The sequence below is a fragment of the Netta rufina genome (genome assembly GCF_964035555.1).
Source record: "Netta rufina genome assembly, chromosome: 11".
NCBI lineage: Eukaryota > Metazoa > Chordata > Aves > Anseriformes > Anatidae > Netta > Netta rufina.
In genome coordinates this window covers 11,569,654-11,590,649 of record NC_140134.1, presented here as the reverse complement: position 1 = coordinate 11,590,649, position 20,996 = coordinate 11,569,654, and the positions used below count along the sequence as shown (strand labels likewise).

General features: G+C 57.5%; 2 protein-coding genes across 4 annotated transcripts in view; both read right to left on the bottom strand.

The window, feature by feature from the left end:
* Positions 1 to 7,153, bottom strand: part of ZNF609 (zinc finger protein 609) — a 48,185-nt gene extending 41,032 nt beyond the window's left edge. For 2 of the 3 annotated variants that reach the window (XM_084293361.1, XM_084293359.1), the window contains exon 1: positions 7,017 to 7,153. The gene's annotated coding sequence lies outside the window, so the exon portion shown is untranslated. The remainder of the gene's footprint in view (positions 1 to 7,016) is intronic. The other variant, XM_084293360.1, reaches the window with a different exon arrangement.
* A 1,418-nt stretch (positions 7,154 to 8,571) lies between these two features.
* The window catches only part of TRIP4 (thyroid hormone receptor interactor 4), a 31,406-nt gene continuing 18,981 nt past the window's right edge, over positions 8,572 to 20,996 (bottom strand). The window contains exons 12-13 of the mRNA XM_084293644.1: positions 12,512 to 12,614; positions 8,572 to 8,770 (exon numbers count right to left, since the gene is read on the bottom strand). Of these exons, the coding sequence (XP_084149770.1) occupies positions 8,703 to 8,770; positions 12,512 to 12,614 (171 nt within the window). The 3' untranslated portion in view covers positions 8,572 to 8,702. The remainder of the gene's footprint in view (positions 8,771 to 12,511; positions 12,615 to 20,996) is intronic.

Below are 20,996 nucleotides of genomic sequence, written 5' to 3'. Positions count from 1 at the left end.
GCTCAGCATTTACCTCTCCTGACACTTATTTAGCACCGATGCCAGACAGGCATTTAGGAGAAGCTCATTCAGGGGCTGAAAACCCTCAGTGCTCTTGAACGAGGCTCGAGAGCAAAGCCAGCCCCAGCAGACCCCCGCTCGCACACGCTCCCCTCAGCCCCCAACGAGCCAAACGCGACCGGCAGCGACGTCACCGCTGCGTGAGGCACACAGAAAGGGGGGACCGAAAGGGAGGAAACATTTCAGGCCTTCCTTACATCAGGAAACAGGAAAAGTGGCACGAGCTCGTCTTTAATCCTCCCATCGCTCTTGGAAGCGCCAGCACCAAAGTCACAATTTTTTGTTTGTTCGTGCCTCGAGAGCCGGCGGTTCTTCAGATTTACAGGTATTTTGGTTTGGGGCTCCTCAGCCCTCGTGTTTTTTTCAAGCTACCTGCCTCTGCACTGAATCAAACACTGCTCAGACATCTTCTGCCGACACACAGGGAAATCCAAGGGCTTCCCATTTCAAGGCAACAAATTGCAAGAGAAACACCGCTCGCGTGCACGAACCTCGGCACCATCAGCAGGCACCAGAGTACCTGCAAACCCAGGTGAAGGCACCAAGCACCACTTCCTTCCATTCTGATACAGAACAGACACACGGCACCTTCTCGGCCCTCCCGCTTGCTGTCGCTCACTCACAAACACGGAGCCACCCCTGGTACCTGGCTTGGACCCCGAGCTCACCAACACGCACACGGGGAGCGTACGGCAATTAGGGATGCTCAACGGGGATCTGCTCTTGCATCAAAGCTGCTCCTCAACTTGCACGTCAGGGTCCAACAAGGACCAGAATTACAGCACCGTCCTCACCCCAATCCTACAGCCCCCACCCGATCGGTGCGGGTCATGGGTGCCACCAACTCCGAGCACGGGCCTTGTGGATGCTGGCAGCTCCCTGGTGGCACCGGCAGCCCCTGGGAGCCACACCTGGCCAGGACGGGCTCAGAAACGCTTGGGAGCAGTCTGCAGAGCGGGATGGGTGCTACCAGCAGCGCCAGACCCAGCGCGGGTGCTCTCCTACCACGCTGCAGCTCGCTCCCGTTGAACCCAGTCAGCCACGCCGCTGCCGGCTGTGTCCAAAAATAACATGAAACACTCGAAACGGGACATCTGAGCGAAGCCGTTTGACTGGCACCGAGCTGTGCGTCGTGACGCTTCCCACAGGGACATATGGGACAAAGCTGGGGGTTGATTCTCCCTCATCCACGGAGCTGTTCTCCATTAGGAAACTGGAACGAACGCAGCCGTGCGGATTTCAAACCGGTCTGGTTACACCCTTGCTCACCCCAACGCAGAAAGGAGCTGATTTACGAGAGGCTTAGAGATATCTGAATTGGTGCCCTGTCCTCGCCCACAGCCTCCAAGGGGGACCGGGCCAGAGAGCGCTTAGAAATAACCAAGAAGGCTCACAAATTCCAGATAAAGCTCCGCGCAGGCTGGAGGGACGCCAACAGCCTGCAAAAGTCGGCAGCGAAAGGAAGCAGCGAGATGGATGCGATCAGGAAAGATCCCCAAAACATCAGTCACGGAGATGGGAAGAGAGAAAAGCTGGCACCGAGCGAAGGCGTGCGGCGGGCATAAACAACTGGCGGAGCAAACGCCAGAAAAAAAGGCAGCTCGGCCTTCTCCCCTGCTCGCCCAACGCCGTCCGCAGGCCTGCAGAAGCGCACCGGTGGTTCTGGCAGCAGCCCGAGCTGCTGGGCGTTGGTGGGAGCAGACCGGGCACGTCTCGGCAGAGAGCTGCACCCTTCCTCTCCAGGCCTGGGGAGGCAGGGAGGCTGCTCGCCTCGCCTCGCCCCGGCCACGTCGGTGGGAGAGCACCCAGGCAGGGGGTGGTACACAGGTCAACCTCTCCCTCCTGCCTTCGCCACCCCAAGGAAGAGCCCCGGGGCGATGTGAACCAAGGGCTCTGCACCAGCTCCCAGCCATGCTCCCACCTGGGGCTCGACACAAAGGAGGCGCCGAGCGCACGCCAGGGCAGCACGATGCTTGTCCATGGAGGAGGACAGAGCGCTGCGTCCCCACCGCTCCCGGGACCGCAGGGCAGAGGCAGCGAGCTCCTGGGCTTGATTTTAATTTGAGGAGAGAGCACCGGCGGCCTTGGCCCTTTCCCAGGCGTCAGAGGAGGAAGAACATCTCTCCGCCGCTCCAAAAATGAAGGAGCCGCCACTTCCCCTCTTAATGCCTTTAATTCCCCTCATTCAATAACCAATTAGGGCACCTTGGCTACACGAGCAAAGGCTTCATTTGCAGCAGAAGACTGTACGTGCGGCTGTAATCCCTCTTGCTGTCAAGCCATCAGCCTGGGAACACTTTGGGAAAAACCAGCCAGACTGCGAAGTGCGGGAGGAGGGAAGGCAGGCACAGACAGGGACGGATGCAGGCACAGAGAGTACCAGACCAAGAAATCCCTCCAGCGCTTTATTTCCCCACCACCACCTTCTTTTTTTTTTTTTTTTTTTTTTGAAACGAGAGGGATAATAAATAGGTGTGTTTCACAGATTAATAAAGCGCATTTGCAAAGCTATGATATACATCAGAAAGTTGCTAATTCACGCTAATGGCCCATTGCAAATTACCGAATTTTGTGAATTAGCCAGCACGTAAAGGAATACAATACAAAAAAAAAAAAAAAAAAGCAAGACTCATGCATCAAAGTGTACTCGGCTTGTTTTGGTAGCTGTAGCCCAGCTGTAATTACTTGCGGCAATAAGTACAAAGGGAAGGTATGGATTAGATGCTAAACCAGAAAAAAAATGAAGAGAAAAGCTTCAGGACAAGAACCTTCACTGCAGCATCGCCCACCAAACCTTCTGGGAAGGAGCATGAATTCTGCCGGAGAGCCTCCACCTCCTCAACGGGAGCAGGGCAGTTTGCGCCAGCCCCCCTCACGCCTTCAGGAGCTGCAGGCAGGCTCCTGAGCTCCCCTCGAAGCACCAGGTCTCGGGGTAACTCAGAGCCAAATCTTGAGGGTCAGCCACGCGGAGATGCTCCCGTTGCACCACAACCCAGGAGGGGCTCCCCGGGTTTATTAACAGCGCTCTGAAATCGCCTCGTTTTGTTACCGATAGATCGTGGTACCCATGCCAAGCGATGAGATGCTGCACCTGATGAAATGCAGTCCACAAACAGCCTTCCAGCTGTCCCGAGAGGCCGAGCAGACCCAGCAACAGCTCAAAGGGAACATCTCAGGCTGAAAAACTTTTCCGTGCCCATGACACGCTCAGTGACAGAGTGTCAAAAAGGGAGGTTACCTTCCCTCTCCCTGTCTCTTTTCTTGCTCCAGAAAACAAGGAAATGAATTGCAGAAGTTGAGCGCTTAATGCTTAAATACAAGATCAAGATTCTCCTGAAGTTCTCTTTCCTCATCCACAACCACGCACTCACATCCTTCTGTACCTCTCCACACACACACACCCCCCTCACACTGCATCAGAGCTGACGTTTAAACAGGTCCATCAGAGATTTCTTTGCATGTGAAGGACACTCAGCTGCAAAAAAAGCAAGACAACATCTCAGCTTCAATTAGGAAACAGATTTTTCACCGGAACCCAGAAGTGAAATAGGCATTTCCTTCACAGAAACTAATAAATTTGACACACAAAAAAAAAGAAATCTCAGAAGCAGCCAAAGTCACAGCCAGGTTTCCCAGACAGGCAGCCAGCCCCTTTTCCCTTACTACAAGGCCATCAGTGCACAAACTTTGCCTTCTCCCTGAAACCACGCTGTACCACAAGGCACTGATCCCAGTTAGCAGGAAAGTGCCTTTTTTGTGTTGCCGTGCCCCGATCGGGTCTTTTCTTCTCCTTCCCTTGCATGAGAGCTGCCGAGGTCACATCACTCCACTCTGCACCCGTTCTGCAGAGCGGCCCCGAGAGCTGGGGAGGATGAACAAGACCATGAGGCTGGGTGCCAAAAGAGCTCACTGGTTCCTCACCTGCTTCTGCGAGGGCAGCCGAAGTACCCATGTGCTCCGAGGCCACCCCAGGGAACCACCCGAGCCAGCAGAGCTCCGCAGAGCTCCCACACGCTTCGCCCATGCCCACAAAGCATCAGCAGAAAAGAGGTGCCAAGGGGGAACCCCAGACTAACGCTGCCTGACCACCTCCAGGAGCTTTGGGAAGGTCAGCGTGCACAAACATCTCAAAAAGCCTTCCCACGAACAGCCAGCAGCCACTGGGAAACGCGAGGCGGGTTTGGGAACAGCCCCGTGACTCTCGCAACGCCAACTGGGGAAACTGCTGTCCACGTCCCACAGCTCACAGCACCAGGCTGCCCTGAAACAACGTACCTGGGAGCAGAAATACCATCCTCTTTACATAAGGCTCGGGATAAAGGGGACAAAGAGGCTTAGTGCCTTACAGCTGGCACCAGCATTGCATCAGCGCCCTGAGGCCTTAATCCGAATCCGAGTGCGGCCGCGTGGGAACGCAGCAAGGCTCCAGCCCACGGGGTCAACAGCAACACGGTGAGCGAGCAGAGGAGAAGTGTGCCTGGGAAACACCAAGGCAGTCAGTGCCAGAGACCGCTGCCCTCGCCAGGTGGTTTTGTCATGGCCCACAGTTACCGGCCGGGCACACGGAATCGATCCACGTGCGCAGGGACGCCCGCGCAGAAGCACCAGATCCACAAGGCAGCTCCTGGTGTTCTTTAACTCATGCAAAAAGGTAAAGAATGTAAAAAATATTGCGAATGCAAACCTAGAGGCAGATTTAAATTCAACATTGCCCAGTTCTCAAAGAGAACAAACCTGACCGACCTTGTTTGTACATCACCAAGAGGCACAAGCTGTTAGGTAGCTTCGACGTGGCTTGAGCATCCCCCCGCTGCCTTCCCACCTCGTGAGCCATTTCTTCCCGCAAACGCTTCCAGAGAGCCAAAGGACTTCAGAGGAGAAGCTCTGGTGGCCGCAGGGCTGCGACCTGGGGTCACGGCCGCATGGCTGCTCACACTGCGGTTCCTGCAAGGGGCCTTTGCGACCTCGCCACTGCACGGAGGGAGAAATTATCCGCCCTTCCCACCCAGCCTGGGCTGGGGTGCGGGTGGCTGAGCGTCCCTTACTCACGCCAGGTTCTCCCTCAGAGCCAGGCTCTGCAAAAAATAATGTTGCTGCTCTGCAGGCGCACAGAGGACGCGGTAACGTGCGCCGAGGCACCTCCATGCACAGCCCGGCACCTCCAGCTAACGAGCAGCCGAATGGCGACGCGCAAAGCGCACAGGCCCTCCGCTGGAAATGAAGTCCAAGCATGAAAAAGAAAAAAAAAAAAAAAAAAAAAAGCCCCAGCGCCCCGGTCATACTCAATTACAGGTCATTACAACTTGCTTGATAATTAATTTCCTCTGGTGGCTCTGAACTGGCTCGGGGCCCTCGTCCTGAACGCGAGGCCGGTTTAGGTAAAACATTAAATCCTCGTTCTTTTGCACCAGCGAGATGGCCACGCTCCTGGCACCGTGCACGTCGCCCTTCCTCGGCGAGCTCTACCCCGCAGGGAGAGGAGAAAACGCTGGTGGATTAAAGGGGGTGGAAAAAGGACGAGGATTTCTGTTTTCAAGACCAAAACGGCCTCAGAACGATAAATTATAAATTATTCCGTTCAAAAGCTAATCAATAAAATAAGCTGACTGGATTTTTCAAGCGCTGTGCAGGGCTGTGTACTGCCAACAAAGAGCTAGAAATGTGCAGCATAATCCGATGCCGGAGTCATCACACAAAGCGTGGAAATAGGTTTTCCTGAGGATGTCCAGGCGAGGAAGGCTCGCACACCAGCATCGGCCCTGCTCTGAAAGTCAGCCCCGACACCGGCATCCTTATTCTTCTGGAGGGGGGGAAAAAAAAAGGGCCCGCGAGCTCTTGGCCATACGTCACACAAAAAAATTCGTCTAACACCTCCTCCGAGGGAAAGGGCCTACCCAGAACAGGGGGGAAGGGGGGAAAAAAAAGGAAAAAAAAAAAAAAAAAAAAAAAAAAGAGGCCTGCTGGGAGGTGGAGGGGAGCCAAGTCTGACAGACAAGACCTGAACCTGTGACCTTCCCTGTGTACACAATGGGCGGGAGGGAGGGAGCGCTTTATCTCAGGAGCGCCCGTTCTCACCCCTCGGCTGCACCCGGAGAAAACCGGAGCCGTTCGTGGCCACCGGAGCCATTTGTGGCCACCGGAGCCGTTCGTGGCCACCGTGCCCGGCCGGCAGCTTCGGCACTTACCACAGCCACGAGCGGCAGCGTCCCGGGGGGCTCGGGATGGGGCTGTGAGGAGCACGGCGATGGCTCCAGCACGGGGTGCCCGTGGTGCTCGGGGTGCCCTCGATTCCGGGCAGCAGAGGAGCCTCGTGCCCTCCAGCGGGTGCCCTCCCCGTGTCCCCAAACACAACTTACGCCTGGAAATCTCCTGGCAGGAGGCTCTCGCCCGCTGGCGGGGGGCACCCACGAGGTCCCCGCGGCGCTGCAGTGCCAAGGGCGCTGGGTGCGAGGGGAGCAGCCCCCCAAAAAGCCACCCCCCGGGGGGGGCTCCGGGCACCCTGAGGCACAGCGGGGACGAGCAGCGACCCCCACAGCACCCAGGGCCCCACGGACACGGGGGGGGGGGCTCCAGGGAGGGGGGCGGCCCCTGCACCCCCCCCCCGGGGCCTGTGGGCACAAGGCGAGGCCCCCCCACACTGAGGGGCTGGGGGGGGGGGGCGGGGGGCGTGAGGGGAAACCGGGACCAACGGTCCGGGAGGGGGGAGGGGGCGGCCCAACGGCCACCGGGGGAGGGAAAAGAGGGGAAAAAGGGGGAAAAAAGGGAAAAGGGGGGGGGAAGAGGGGAAAGGGGGGATGGGGGGGGGGGTCCCGGCCCCAACGGCCGCACGGGGGGGAGGGGGGGGGCGGGGAGCGGGCTCGGCCCGTGACGATCCCCTCAGGGAGGGGGGGGGGGGGGCACCGGGGGCGACGCCGTTCTCCGCCCCCCCTCCCTCTCCGGTCGGTGGCGGCACTCACCGGGCTCCAGCTGGCGTCCCGGGCGGCCCTAGGTGTCCTCCATGAGGGCCGCGGGGGCTCCTGCCTGCAGCGGGCAGCTAGGGCCGGGCGGCGGGGCCCGCCATGCCGCCGCTCGGGGCAGGCCGCGCCGGTGTCCGCCTGGCGGGGCGGGGCGGGGCGGGGCGGGGCGCGCGGCTGCGGGATCGGCTCCGCTCGGCCCCGTTCGGCTCCGTTCGGCTCCGTTCGGATTCGCTCGGCTCCGCTCGGCTCCGCTCGGAGGTGCAGCCCGCAGCGCGCCGCCTCCGTGCCCGGCTGGCCGCAAAACGCGGAGTGGATCGGAGCGGAGCGGAGCGGAGCGGGGAGCACCCAGAGCTGCCCCCGGCCAGGGGTGGTTTAGGGGAGGGTTTGGGGGGCGCGGGTTGGGCGCGGCGGGCTGGGAGGTGGCTCCCAAGCGAGGTGGTGCCCTGGGAGCAGCTGAGAGTCGAGGAGGGGTGTGGGGCAGGTGCACAGAGGTAATTTTCGGTCTGAAGCTGCCCGCAGGAGCCATAGGGGCCGTTTGGTCCCAACCCCAGCACCCCAAGCGAGGGGAACCCCAGTGGCACCCATGGGGACACCTGGCAGGGCAGTGGGGCACCAATGGGACGGGCATTTGGGGCACGTCCAGCACCTCCAGCCCCAACACATGGCAGCAGAGGCACCAGGCAGCTCCCTTGGGGCAGGTTGTGGGGGTCCAGGAGGGGCCCCAAGGAGCTTTGTGGGGGCTGCGGCCACACCAAAATCCCCCAGGGCCTTGGGAACACCGAGGGCACGGTGGGGCAGAGCCTGGAGCGAGGTGGCACCAGGGAGCACGGAGGCGTAATGAGCAGGGGCAGGTCGATGCAGGGAGCTGCTGAATGTGAAGGATTAAAGAAAGGGGGAAATTAATCTTGCTCGCGAGGCACAGAGGGTTTGTAACTCGCACACGCAGCTGCAGCAGGAGCAGCTTTTGCAGGGAGGCTGCTGCTCCAGTACAAACCAGGAGAGAGATGCACGGCCCAAAGGCACCGGGAGCTGCAAGGGCGAGCTCCCGCTGGCAGCCCCACACACCGACCCTCGGGGCAGGCAGGACCAGAGCCCACCTCCCACCCCTGATCCCATAGATGTGCTGTGGGGCCGTAGGGTGCAAGCATCACAGCTGCCTGGAGCCATCCCGCGAGCCCCACGTGGTTTCTTGGCCCAGCAGAAGGCATCGAGCACTGCAAGCCCTGCCGAGCACCCGGGAGCAGTCACGGTGTGCCCTCCTGCGAGGCCAGCACGTGTCCCAGCCCAGCGAACAGGCACGAGCTGCCTCTTTGCTTTGGAGGGGGACACTGCCAAAGCCAGGACAGAGCCAGCTCCGAGGGGCTGGGATGGTGGCTGGAGGCCGTGCTGCCCACAGGCTCCTTGGGATCAGTCGTGGGGTCCCCACGGGGGACAGACGCCAGCACCCGAATGTGTCACCGCATCAGCTCCACCTCCCACCCACCCCTTTCTGTGGCGCTGGGCCCTGGGCAGGGAAAGAGCTTGGTGAAAACACTTCTTTTAATGCTTTCCGAGTACAACACGGAGCGATACCCAACGGCGCCGTCGCAGCCTCCTTCCCGCGAGCACCTGCTCCAGAGGCGAGGGCCACGGCAGCACCCGCGGGTGGCGGTCCCGGTGGCAGTGCCCGCGTGGGAAGGTGGCAGCTCACAGCACTGCTTTCTGCTTCATTAACCCCTTCTTCGCTCCCTGATGGATCTTAGAATCCAGCTTCCCTGTAAAGAGAGGGGGGGAGAAGGAAAAAAAAAAAAACACAACCCTCATCAGTCTTTATTTTTAAATGCTATTTGCATTGCAAATCAGCTGGAGGCAGCGAGGTCTCCTAGTTAGTGTGTTGCTGTCACATTTAATTATCGTGCTTGAGGAGCCCGGCGTTTCCAGCCGCCATGCCTTCCCTCCGCAGGCGCGACACGGGAGCCGGGGCAGCGCGCAGCACACAGGCGCCGGGGGGGCTCCAGCGAGGAGGAGAGCAAATTAACATCCAGGAGGAAAGCGATCGCTTTGCTCGCCCCCAGGATGCGTGTCAACACGTTCGAAGGAAGCCCGCAGAGAGCGGGGACAAGCGGCGTGGCAGGGATGCAGCACAGCGAGCGGGCGGGGAGGGTCCCCCTCACCCTGGCCAGACCTAAATTCTTCAAAGCAAGGAGAATTAGGAGAAGCTCCAGCCCAGCTACAGCACGGCCAGGGGAGCTCCCGGGGATGAGACGGCCCAGGCTCCAAACCTTTGGGCACGGCTCCTAAAACTGCTGGTAAATGCCAGCGTGCCACGGGAAGCAGAAACTTGGCCAGAGACAACGGCTCTCATCCAGTCAGAGAGCGTCGCCTTCTCATCACGCTGAGAAAACTTCTCGTTTTAGCTCACAGAAGGGCCTGACAGCGCTTTTTTCCAGGAGAGGCAGACGACAAAGCTGCTTCGCTCGTGAGATCCCATTAGGACAACGACCCCGACCTCCCTGAAACTGCCTCCTTCCTTCAGCTCGAGTCACGGGTCAGCCTTGCTCCTCTCTGAATACAGAAGCCATAAATGTGCAAAAAAATATATTAAAAAAAAAAAAAAAACATGAGTGAGCACTTGCAATTCACTGCACCATCGCTCTGCAAATGCCTACACCAGGCTATGGCTGTGGTTGAAATTGGTTGCAGGAACCAGGTGCTGCCGATGCCTCGGTGCGGCAGCTCCCAGGACCCAGCAGGGTGTCTGCAAAGCTCCCGCGTGCTGCTGCTGCCATCAGAAATAAACAGCAAAAGACCAGGCCCCCAGCAGGGCCGAGGCAGAGCGTGCGGATGCTGCACGTCAGCCCTCCGAGTCACCAAACCGTGGGGTTTTGGCAGGAGAAAGGTGGCGAGTTCGTGCTCGCTCCACGCTCTGGTCTCCCAGCGCCAAAGCTCTGTCACGTCCAGAGCTGTTAGCTCCGTACTTAGCATGCCTGCCTGCTCCTCTCGGGTCCCAGAAGTGATCAGTAGGCTCCTCTGCTCTATCAGCTGGCAAAGATAAAACGTCACGTGGGTAACCTTTAAGAAAAGGCTAAAAATAAGGCAACGGCCCCAGGGTCCCCTTCTCTTTACGCTCAGTGATTTAAGGACTCTCATCTCGCAGGCAGCGCCGCGCTGTGTCCCCTCTCCCAGCCCCACCACCACGCTCCTCCAGCCCTCGGCTGTTCAAGGCAGCTTTGGGAGCGCTGCTCCAGGGGGAGCTTTGCCCAGATTGAAGGAAATCTCCCCCGAGAGCCACGGCTGAGCTTTGTCCTCACATGCTGAGACTGAGCAGGGACATGTTTGGGGAAAGCCGTGGTCACAAATGTGACACAAACGCCGTGCCCATCCCTTCCATGCAAACAATAACCCTGGCACCGAGTCGAGCTCTGTTTCTTTCTTCCTTCCCCAGGCTGCTAGAAACGACTAATTTGCAATGGAGAAGCATTCAGATGTCATTGCGGTGAGGTCCATGCTGTTATCTGGCAAGGAAAGCCGCTCGGGCTTGGCTTCCCAACAAGACAAACTGGCATTTTGTCATGGTTGAGCCAGGCTTCAAGGAGACCGGGGCAGCCAGCGAGCCCAGGTGGGGACGTGAGCCGGTGCAGCCGCTTCCAGCTCGGAGAGCCCCGCTTTTGACCGGCTCGCATGCGAAGCCAGCCCCTCGTAAAACAGCGTGCCACCACCAGGAAAGGTCAAAGGCTCCCCCGCTCCTTCCCCCACCCGTCACAAACACTGTCTGTGTCTCCCCGGAGGGGGACGTGCAGCTCCACGACCTCCGCGCCGCAGCTCCCGCGCTCTCGTGACAGATCCCGTGGGGAGGAGGGCAGGGGAGGTACGGCCAGCAGTGGGAGCGGGCCACGCGGGCGGCCGCGAGCGCAGCCGGCTTCCTTCCAGGCTGTTAGGCTGATCCTGCTCCAAGCAGGAAACTGTCACAACACAAAGGAGACGATGTGACAGATGGGGGGGCAGGCAGCGCCCGTGCCCGGAGAGGCAGACGTGCAGGAGGCGGCCAGCCCCGCGCCACGCAGCCGCTTCCCCTTCAGCCACCGCAGCTCCACAGGGGCAGATGTGAAGGGGAAGGGGGCACGGCGGCCGGAGCCTGAAAGAGTGGAGAGAAGCTGAAAATATAAATAAAAATAAAACAAAGGACACGGCAGCTGTTCCAGCGATGAGGCTGTTGTAGCGCAGCACAGACATTTCCATCCCAAATAACTCAGCACAGCCCTGACTGCTCACCGGCACGCTGGAAAAGACCTGTCCCCGGGGGAGGACAGCGCCGCTAGCAAGATCCAAGCCCTCACATGAGCTCTGCAGCTGCAGATCACCGAGCATTGTTTGTTGCCATCGGCTGAATGCACCTCCCAGATGTTGCTACAAAAGCCAGGGAATAAACCAAATTGTTTTGCCCTTCCACCCGCTCGGTACCACTGCAGGGAAGGTACACGCCGAGCGCCCAGGGAGAGAGCAAAGCCGTGGGAGAACGGTGCTCCTGCGAGTGGAGAAAGGGGAAAAAAACACCTCAGAAACAACACAAAAACCCACACTGTGCTTCAAAAGGCCTTATTAACCAGTCCTGAGAAACCCTGCCGCTCCTGCGCCACCAGATAACTACTCCCTGAGAACCACGCTGCAAATGAGAAAGAAAACCCAGCCATCAGCTCTGCTAAACAAACAGCCAAGACTATTTCTGCTTATGCTGCTTTTAGCCTGTCAAATTAATTTTTCACATCCCCTGAAAGCATGTACGGTGCCTTCCCCAGGCTGTGTGGTGGGGAAGCTGCTAATAAGGATGGAGCTGACTGCAGACTCCCCAGCTGCTGCATCCATCCTCCATTCTTTTTACAGCAGCGGGCAGGAGTAACTGGCAGCCTGCGGAGGGCTGGTGGCTCATAAAAGGGACTAACGACGCTGGCAAGCAGAGCGCGGACAGATGCTGCGGCGCTTCCCCGCCAGCTCTGCCAGGACATCCCATCCTGCCGGCCCGCGGCTGGGCTGGGGCAGCGCATCCATCTGGCCCCGCAGCCCTCGTTGCTTCAGCCCCTCACCTCCTCACAGGCGATGTGGAAAGGAAGGCAAGCAGCCAGCACGGCTCAGCCCGAGCATGGAGCAGCGTCACGCCCCCCTCCTCGTCTGAGGATAAAGGGAGGCTTCTGCCTCGCGTCCTGACCCAGGCTCGGAGAGCTCGTGCCAGACGCAGATCAGCTGCAGACATGCGTTTCCTCAGAGCACGTGAGCGCTCTCTGAGTCCCGAGTGCTTGCAGAGGCAGGAAGAGGCATGTATTTAGAAGGAAACAACATCTGGGGAAAGGGGAACCGAAGACAAAAATATTACAGATGTATTTGAATCATTAAACAAACACCTACAGATCAAAGAGCGCGGGGCAAAGGTTGTGAACTCATATGGCAAAGGCAAGCAGAGGTGGTGATGAGAGCAGGCAAGAAAGGCCAAGGGGGGCATCTGTGGAAACTTTACTACTTACAGATTTTGGGTTTTCCTTTGATGGGAAACTTCACAACCATCTCCTGGGGATTAGTGCAGATAAAGACAAATGGAGACCCAGACTCCTGGCTCAAATCCGGATACTGCAAAACACAGAGACACACACACAGCACAGTCAGGCGAACTGCAGCGGGCGTGAAGGGAGCTCAGCAGTGGGGAGCAGCACAAAAGGAAGCGCTTCCAGACAAACCCTCATTTCAGAGCCCAGCTATATATAGGCTGCACCAGCTCTGAGCAGTTCAAGAAGCCAGTTCAAGAACTTTTAATGAAAGCAGTACGCTTGCAGGTTTGCCCCTTCTCATTTTTGCCTCTGCTGGGGTTCGCCCTGTGTCTGGAGCCGCGCGCCGAGCAGATCCCCGCACGCTCCCTCAGCACAGGCCTGCGTTTCGCTGCCTGAAGGTGTGGTTTCACACTTGGCTTACGCTGACCCAGAGCGTGGGCTGTCGCTGTGAGGCTCTGCCCTCCCAAGCTCGCCGGCTCACCGCCTACCTTGTGCTGGCTCTAACAAGCACGAGTGATCCTCAGCCTGCTGCGCTCCAGCTGACTGCAAACAGCACACCGGCGCTTCAGCCAGAACAGCCTGGGCAGCCAGCACAACGAGGCCGTGACCACCAGAAGAGCAGCAACATCCCTTCAGCTGTGATAGCCCTTCCAGCTCCAGATACAGCCCCATCCACTCCCCGTGAGGCAGATCCGTGCTTGGTTCAACCACGCTGATTTGGAGAGCGTGCACCGTCCTGCTGCGGGACACAGCCCTCGAGAATCACCTGCATCTAACGGGTGAGCAACCAAGAGCAGCGGGTAGGAAACGGGGCGTTATGGTGCGGCAACAGCTCGGCCCCAGAGCCCTAACGCAGCTTGCAATGAGGCCGGCTCCTCTGGGCCAGGCACCTCGGGACAGGAGCTCACACAAAGGTCTCCTGAGAGATGTCACTGTGGTGAAAACATCAGGGAATTTTACAGGAAGAGTGTAAACAGAGCACTTCTCTCGTTAACCACAGGGAAAGGGGAAAAAAAAAAAAAAACAACACTGGGTGAGAGAAGCACATGGAAGTCCTGTCTGGATGCAGCTCAGATTCGCTGGGTTAGAAGGGAAATGCAACAAAAAAATGCAAATATCAACGAGCCCTTCACCCTCCGTTAGTCACAGACCTTGTGCTGCCAGGAGTGCTATCTGCCCCTCCGGGAGAGGGCAACAAAGGAGCTCCAGCCCAGGAAACGCTGCAGAAACAGGCAGGGGAAGCTGTTTCCCTTCCCCGGGAAAGCTGCCTTTTTCTCCCCTGCCTTCCTCGAGCAGATCCGCTGAGGCTGGTGTACGGGACAGGATGCCAAACCAGATGGAGCAGTGTGTCCTGGCAAATCCCCCATTTGTTACTAACAAATGACTTCTAGGCTGAGTGTTTGAAAAGCTCTCCCTCTCTCACAGATCTGCCAAGATGAGTTTGGATTTGCCCTGGAACAGCTGGGCATGGAGAGCAGAGCAGGGAGCAGCCCACTTCTCCGGCGCTGTAGCAGGGTTTGGCAGCGCTGCCGGCAGTTAGGGGAGATTTACAGAAGCCTGACACTAGGAGTGGATCAACTGGAAAGTGTTTCCAGCCCCCTCATTTTACAACAGCGTGGGCCACGCTCGCCGAGCGAGAGAGATGTACAGGCACTGAACTGCTCTGTGCAACACCCGCGCTGGGAGGGAAGGAGCTGCGCTCATCTGTGCAGCACGCAGACGCCCTGCTGCACTGAGCTGGCATTGGACAGGTTTCTTCCTTTCTTTTTTTTTTTTTTTTTTTTCCTCTCTCTAAGCCACGTTACTTGACTTGCTTCCATGGCTCCACGCCGATGCCAAGGATTTTCATTTCCCATCTGCAGGGAGGGAGGATCTTGGAAGGTTACAAAGCGCCAGTGTGAATATCCCTGGCCAACGCCTGGTGAGTGCGAAATGCTCGCCCGGCTTTATTGCTCTCGGGATCACACGGCCGAGCGGTCGCTCTTCAGGGCCAGGTATCTGACTGCCCCAGCAGCTCCCACAGCAGCGGGGCCTCTGCAGCTCACCCTGTCGAGCTGGGGGGACTCAGCCCCCTCCCTGGGGACAGCGGTGGTGTCCCTGTACCATGACACGTGGCTCGGCCACGGCTTCTTCAGCCAGGCTGCACACCCAGCACCGATGTGCCGTGGAGGACTTGCTGCCTGCAGTGGCTTCCCAAACCCCTCCCAGGTGGACCTGAGCAGCAGAGTGTCGCCCTCGCCCCTCTCACAGGCCCCTACAGTGGGGAACAGCCTCACAACAGGCACTGAAAGCCAGGCTGCTTTCTCCACTGAGAGATTTCATCCAAAACAGGCTCAACCCTTCAGTTCCACACGCTTAAAGCTCAATCCAACCCCAAGGCCGAGATGGATGCCACAGCTGCGACTTGGGTTTACGCTGCCATGCCGCAGCCTTTCATCTCCTCTCCCAGGGTAGGGTTCTGTCCGCGTGCCAACGCTGCGCAGCCTCCGTGTCCTGCATTTTAAAAGCTTCAGCCCTTCCTCTGGCATCTCGCCCCCAGGAGGCAGGGAAGAGCACCTTGGCGAGGGGCTCCCAGCTCAGGCTCCCGATTGTACCCACCCCAGAGGTCTCCTACCCCGTCCCAGTGAGCACCAAAGGCGGAATATTCCTGCCTCCTGGGGCTGAGAAAAAGCCGTCAGCCTTTCATCTGCTTCCAGCAAGAACTCAGGTGGAGGAATGGGGGCTGAGCCTTCACGAGCGGCTGAGCCTCCCCAAGAGCCAGGCCCTGCTCCCCCCCCTGCTCCCAGATGCACAGGCACGTCCCAGGGACTCACCAGTCCCTTCTGACATGTTGATTCAACTCATTCGTCCTGAAGAAAGTTAGTCCCACCACCAGCACCCCCCCGTAGCACTGTGCAGTCACCGTCCAAGGGAAGAGCAACGTAAAGAAGCCATCTGTGGGCACCGTGCCCCCCATACCAGCACCAGGACCACGACAGACGTTGTGGCAGCACAGCGGGCTCTCCCCGCAGCTCAGCTCAGCGCTAGGAAATCAGCTCCCACCTGCCACGCTCTGAAGATGCCTCTCCTATCGGCGACTGCTGGTTGACTTCTGTTCTCGTCTCAGCCACTGGCACCGGGACGTGGAACACATACATTTGTCTCTGTTAAATTTTCCACAGCTGCCCAAGTGCCTAATGAGTAAAAAATTTGTTTCTCAAAGTGCCTTTGGCACTTTGGATGGCTTTTAACGGCAGTTACACTCCTTGGCCACGCTGAGAAAGTTCTCCTTCTGTTCAGTTTTATGCAATCCTTCCCATCCAATTTCCTCCTCAAACAATACCCTGATTCCTCCCTCTCCCAAAAACATTTTCCCGAGGCAATGGGATTTCCATCCTACTGTTTTTATCAACTATGTGCAGCTTTTCTGGACCAACAACTGACCCCTCAACGCTTCTGCTTTGGGCTGCAAGAGGTCAGCCGAGTCAGTCTGCAACCCACCACACAGTAAGCTTAGGAGGTAAAGTAAAAAAAAAAAAAAAAAAATCTACTTCCAAATACCATGGCCCACAGACTGCAACCACTGCCCATCAGTGCTTCTGCAAGCGTGAGACTTGTAGGAAAATGCCAAAAGCCAAATCTAGAGTGCCAGAGAAAGAAGACAGAGCACGTCCCCGGTAGAAATGGCATGCAACAGCTCTTTTTTCTTTAAATAAAACTCCAAGGTGAAGAGAAAGGGCAAACTGCACTCCCTCACTGCAAGAGGCCAAGAATCCCACCCAAGCAGGAGTTTTCATGGGGGATGTTCCTTCCCAATGCACTCGTCATATTAATCTTGAATGCATTAAGCAAGACAGGTGCCAGTAGTGCAGGGCTCTGGCATTGCCTCTCCAGGGAATCAGTTCAGTGTTTAGGAGAAGGTGGCTACAAAGGCTCTCCAGTTCTGCAGAAAAGCCAGAAAGCTCTACAGAATGGGGTTGCACAATGTAACAACAGCGTAAAAAATAATTTGGTCTCCTTCCAGTCCTTCTGCCACCTCGTAGCAGGCTTGCAACGTGGCTGTTGGGAGGACGGTGGGCGCCGTGGGCTGCAAACAGCAGGCACAGTTTGCCAACTGCTGCTCCAGCCCACGTCTCCACGCGGTCGAAAGCCCCATGTACACCCCACATGTGGCTGCGTCAGTGCAGCCACCGCCCTCCCTGCTCACCCCGGCCACCAGCAGATGTAAGCTCCCATCCCTGCTTCCACTCAGGCTTCCATTTGCTGCTAACAGGTTTGTAAGATCCTAGCTGTGAAGAGATTAGCAGGGAGGAGGAAAAAAAAAAAAAAAAAACACCACCACCAACAACAAACAGATCTCAAGGCAGCTTAACGCACAGAGAGAGCTCGAGGTTAAATGGAGCATCTGAGCACGAGCTGGAAAAGGGAGCTGCGTGCTGGGCTCCTCCAAAAGCCAGCCACCAGCTTCGCCAGCGCCCGCCCTCTCTCTGGAGCCAGCGCTTTGAACATGCATTAAGCGGCTATCAGATGTCCCCAACAGCCACCCCAATCAGGCTGCAGGCAGGGATAATTGCTAATGAATGTTCCCTACACTTTGTTTTCGCCGTCCCTCATCTCCCATCACCAGCTTGTCAAGGCCAGAAATAGCAGCAGGCCTGCCTTGCCTCCCCACTCCACAGCAAAGAGCAAAGGAGGAGCTCAGAGTCAGCATGGAGATGAACCCATCCTCTCTGACATTCTGAGAAAAATCCCTATTTCCCTGCAGTTTCTCCCCCTGCAATCTGTTAAGGTGACTGTTTTTTCCCCTAATTTTCCCCAGCTGGATGGGGGTGCCACACAGGGCTGCCCAGACCCCGCTGGATGTTTTTCATCCCAGAGGATATCCCCGCTTTCCTCCTGTTTGTGCCTCCCAGAGCTCCCAGGACAGGCACTGTTTCTTTGGGAACCCACAGGAGCGCTGCCCTCGGGCCAGCCCGCTCGCACCCTCCATTTCTTCACCCCTCTCCCTAAATCTGCATTCGCTCGATCCCAAGCGCCTCGAACAGAAGGCAAGGGGATTGCAGCAACGGAAGGAAAACGTGCCAGGGGAGCGGAGCCGTCGCTAACAAGATGAGCTCTGCTCCGGTGAATCCAAGGCAGGAACAAAGGCGCCGTGTGCGACGGAGCAGAGGTTCTGCGCAGCACAAAGCGCAGAGCGAAAAACATTCCCCGGCAGCTCCGCCGGCGACCTTTCGAGCTCCTCTCTCGCTCTTATCACGACACAAAAAGCCGAAGGAAACAAACAGGAGATCGAAGGCTAAAAATACTGCGTGGAAACAGCCCCGGCGTGTGCGTGTCCCCCCCCCCCCCAGCCTGAGAGGCAGAGCTCTGCAATGCGGCCTGCTCTCCTCGCTCGCTGAGCACGGCACAGCCCAGCGCCTGCAGGCCCCGGCGGTGGAGAATTGCACTCTGGAAGCTGTAGTCCCGCTGGGCTGGCCGCCCTCGCTCCATCTTATGGCCACCGGGGCCAGGGGGCTGCTGGGGTGACCCCAGCAGAGCACAAAAAGGAGGTGGAGGTCGCGGCGAGGGGACGGGGGCGTTCGGCAAGGGGTGAATCATTTTCCTGGCATGGCTGCTCGGAGCGCTGTGAGGGAAAGGCAGCCGGTGCTGCCAGGCAGCGCTGGGCCAGGACACCAGCTCGAGCCCTGGCCTCCGCTTCCCCCCGCCGCTCTCGAAGAGCTTCAAAATAAAAGAGGCAGCACTGGAAAGCGAGGCTGTCTGGAAAGAATAAAAGCGAGCAGAACCCATGTGTTGGCAAGAGCGCTTGATTATTCCTCACCGTAAAACACATTCAAGAGGGGAAAAAAAAAAAATAAAAAAAAAAAATCTTGGCAGAGACGGTGTCCCTCCGAAAGAGCTGGGCTGCTGTAAGCAGGCCCGCGCGCAGCCATAAATCAGCCTCCCCCAGCAGGCAGAAACACGCAGCGGGCTCTGCCCCGAAGCTCCAAGAGTTACGAGAAGCTGATGAGCAAGGGGAGCGGGCGGCAGAGGGCTCCCCGCGAGGTGAGGGGAGGTCTGCGAGTGCGTCCGGCCTCCCCGCGACTTCCTTCACCCAGTTCTCCTCGTGATTTGTGGGCCAGGCAGATCCACTCTTCTTTCATGCCTCATAAGCTTCATAGCTGTCAGCCTAACATAACAGGTAATTAACTACTAAACAGCCATTTTCTCCTCCTCTCCTGAGGGAAATTGCTCACCATCCAGCTAGAAAATGTTTCTTTAGTGGTTTGCAAAAAAAGAGAAAAGAAACTCAGTAGTTCCTGGCAAGCGACAGAGCTGCCGCGGCCAAATGGGGGCATTTATGGCAATGCTCGCGGCATGGACGCTAGTCCCTGTGCTTGTAGGATTCAGAAGAAACAGAGCCCTCAAAACGGAGAGTGAGGGCACGTACGTGTATCTAGCTGTGTATCTGCCAATGCTGCAGACTCCCTGATTCCAGTTCATGTGCCATCAGCAATAACCCAGAGCCCTGCTCACAGCTGCCCTGCGGGCTGCAAAAGAGCAGCTTAGGTACAGCTGCAGACAAAATGGATCCAGGGCTCGAAGCTCAGTCAACAGCCCCGCGATCAGGCAGCAGGTAGGAGCTATTTAACACCAAGAAAAAAAAAAATCCCCCGTTTCTCGCTGCGTGTGGGTCCAGCCTTCGGTGACAGGCAGCCCCAGCGGCGTCCTTCCTTGCCGCTTGCCCAAGGACAGGCGTGTTGAAGCAGCTTTTCCCCATCTGTTGTTCTGACAGCGGCCGTCTCCACCGCCTCGTTACACGGATGGTCACTTTCGGGGATTATCTAACCCATCCTGGCAAAGCAGCCTGCACGCTGAAGTGCTTGAGGGCACGGCAAAGACGACTCCGATGGCCAAGGGACGCGGGTTTGCTGCTGCTCCGAGTGGCCTCTTCCCGGCAGCCAGTTTTGGGAAGTGCTCACAGAAAACCAAGCGCTTCGCTCTGAGTTTTGATCTCCCTCACAACAGGGTCTTGCATCACGCTTCCAACTTTCAGCGAGCGTTCAGGCATCAGCTTTTAAGGCCCCATTCCCGCTGCCTCAGCCCAGGCCAAACAGGCTTCTGGCCCACGACAAACACAACGCTTTCCTAAACAGAAATCCCAAAGCAGGTCCAAATTTCTAGAAATGCCAAATTTTATAGCCTGAGGCAGAAACATCCAGTACTGCAGCCTTGAGAACAGGCACCTGAGGAGCTCTGCACGCAGCCCTCGGGCAAAGACCACCGCAGTGATACAGAAGGGAAGGCTGGCTTGGAGGAGGGATGCTCAGCCACGTTTGATCCAAATCAAGAGAAGAGGCAAAAAGAAAAAAGCAGGATGGCAAAAAACAAAAACAAAAGCCGGCAGCCAAACTTTTGTTTGAAAGCCTGTCAGGTCTAGACTGCAACGTGTGAGGAAGGAACAGCTCAAAACCACAGCTGCTAATGGTTATGGATTTGGCAATCAAAATGTCTTTGTTAAAAAAAAAAGTTAACTGCCTTACTATTGAGGTTACAAACCGCAGCCTTGATGCATTGTTGCAGTCAACATCCTCCCTGCTGTTTTTGAGAGCTTACATCTGCTGCTGGCAGATAATGTGCTGGCATAGGCTCCCTTCATGAGAATGCACAAGGAATTTTGCTAGCCTGCCTTCCTTTCCCCTTCTTCCCACAGCGATGCCCGTCAGTTGGTGCCTGTTCTGCCCCTCGCAGGCCTGGCTGGTACCGAGCAGATGCGCGGGCAGCGGGGGCGGCAGGCTGGGAGCCCCGCAGGATCCTGCCCCCGGCCGGGCTGATCCATCCATGGGTGTTCTCCGCCTCCCAGCCCAGCTCGAGTTGTGCTTCTCCACCACAAGCTGTACTTTGATTCAAAGGGCAGGGGAAGCAATTAAAATGTAATAAGTAATAACAGGACTTTGAAATGTAGATTTAATATTTAAGCTCGTTCTGGTGCACTCGATTTGAAGCACTGAGCAGTCTGCCAGGGCCCCGGTCCTCAGGGAGACCCAGGGACCCCAGCGGTGCCAGGGCACATCACATCCCCTCTGCTCTCCCAGAGCCAGCCTGCGACACAGGACCCAGAGCCACCAACACCCTTCCGAGGCTCAAATCTCAGCCCAAGAGAGCACCCGCCCGTGGTAAACCTACACGCAGCGCAAGAAGGGCCTGAGACATTTATAGAGTGCCTGACGACCATCGGGGGAAACTGGGTGGACTTGGAAAAATATTCGGTAGTGTAATAGGCTCAGCTGAAAGAACCATTTCATCCTCCTGTGCCGAGGGACCGTGGAGGCAGGGCTAACCTCAGCTGCAATGCAGCCCCACCGCTCACGCTGTCAGACGAAACCACGGCAATAAGGAGGAAAGAGGCAAAGGGAGGGGGGTGGAAATGAGGGGAAACCAGGGCACCTGCTTCTGCTCAAGCCACTCAGAGCGCCTGCACCCTGCTAGATGCAGCCAGGCATTTTCA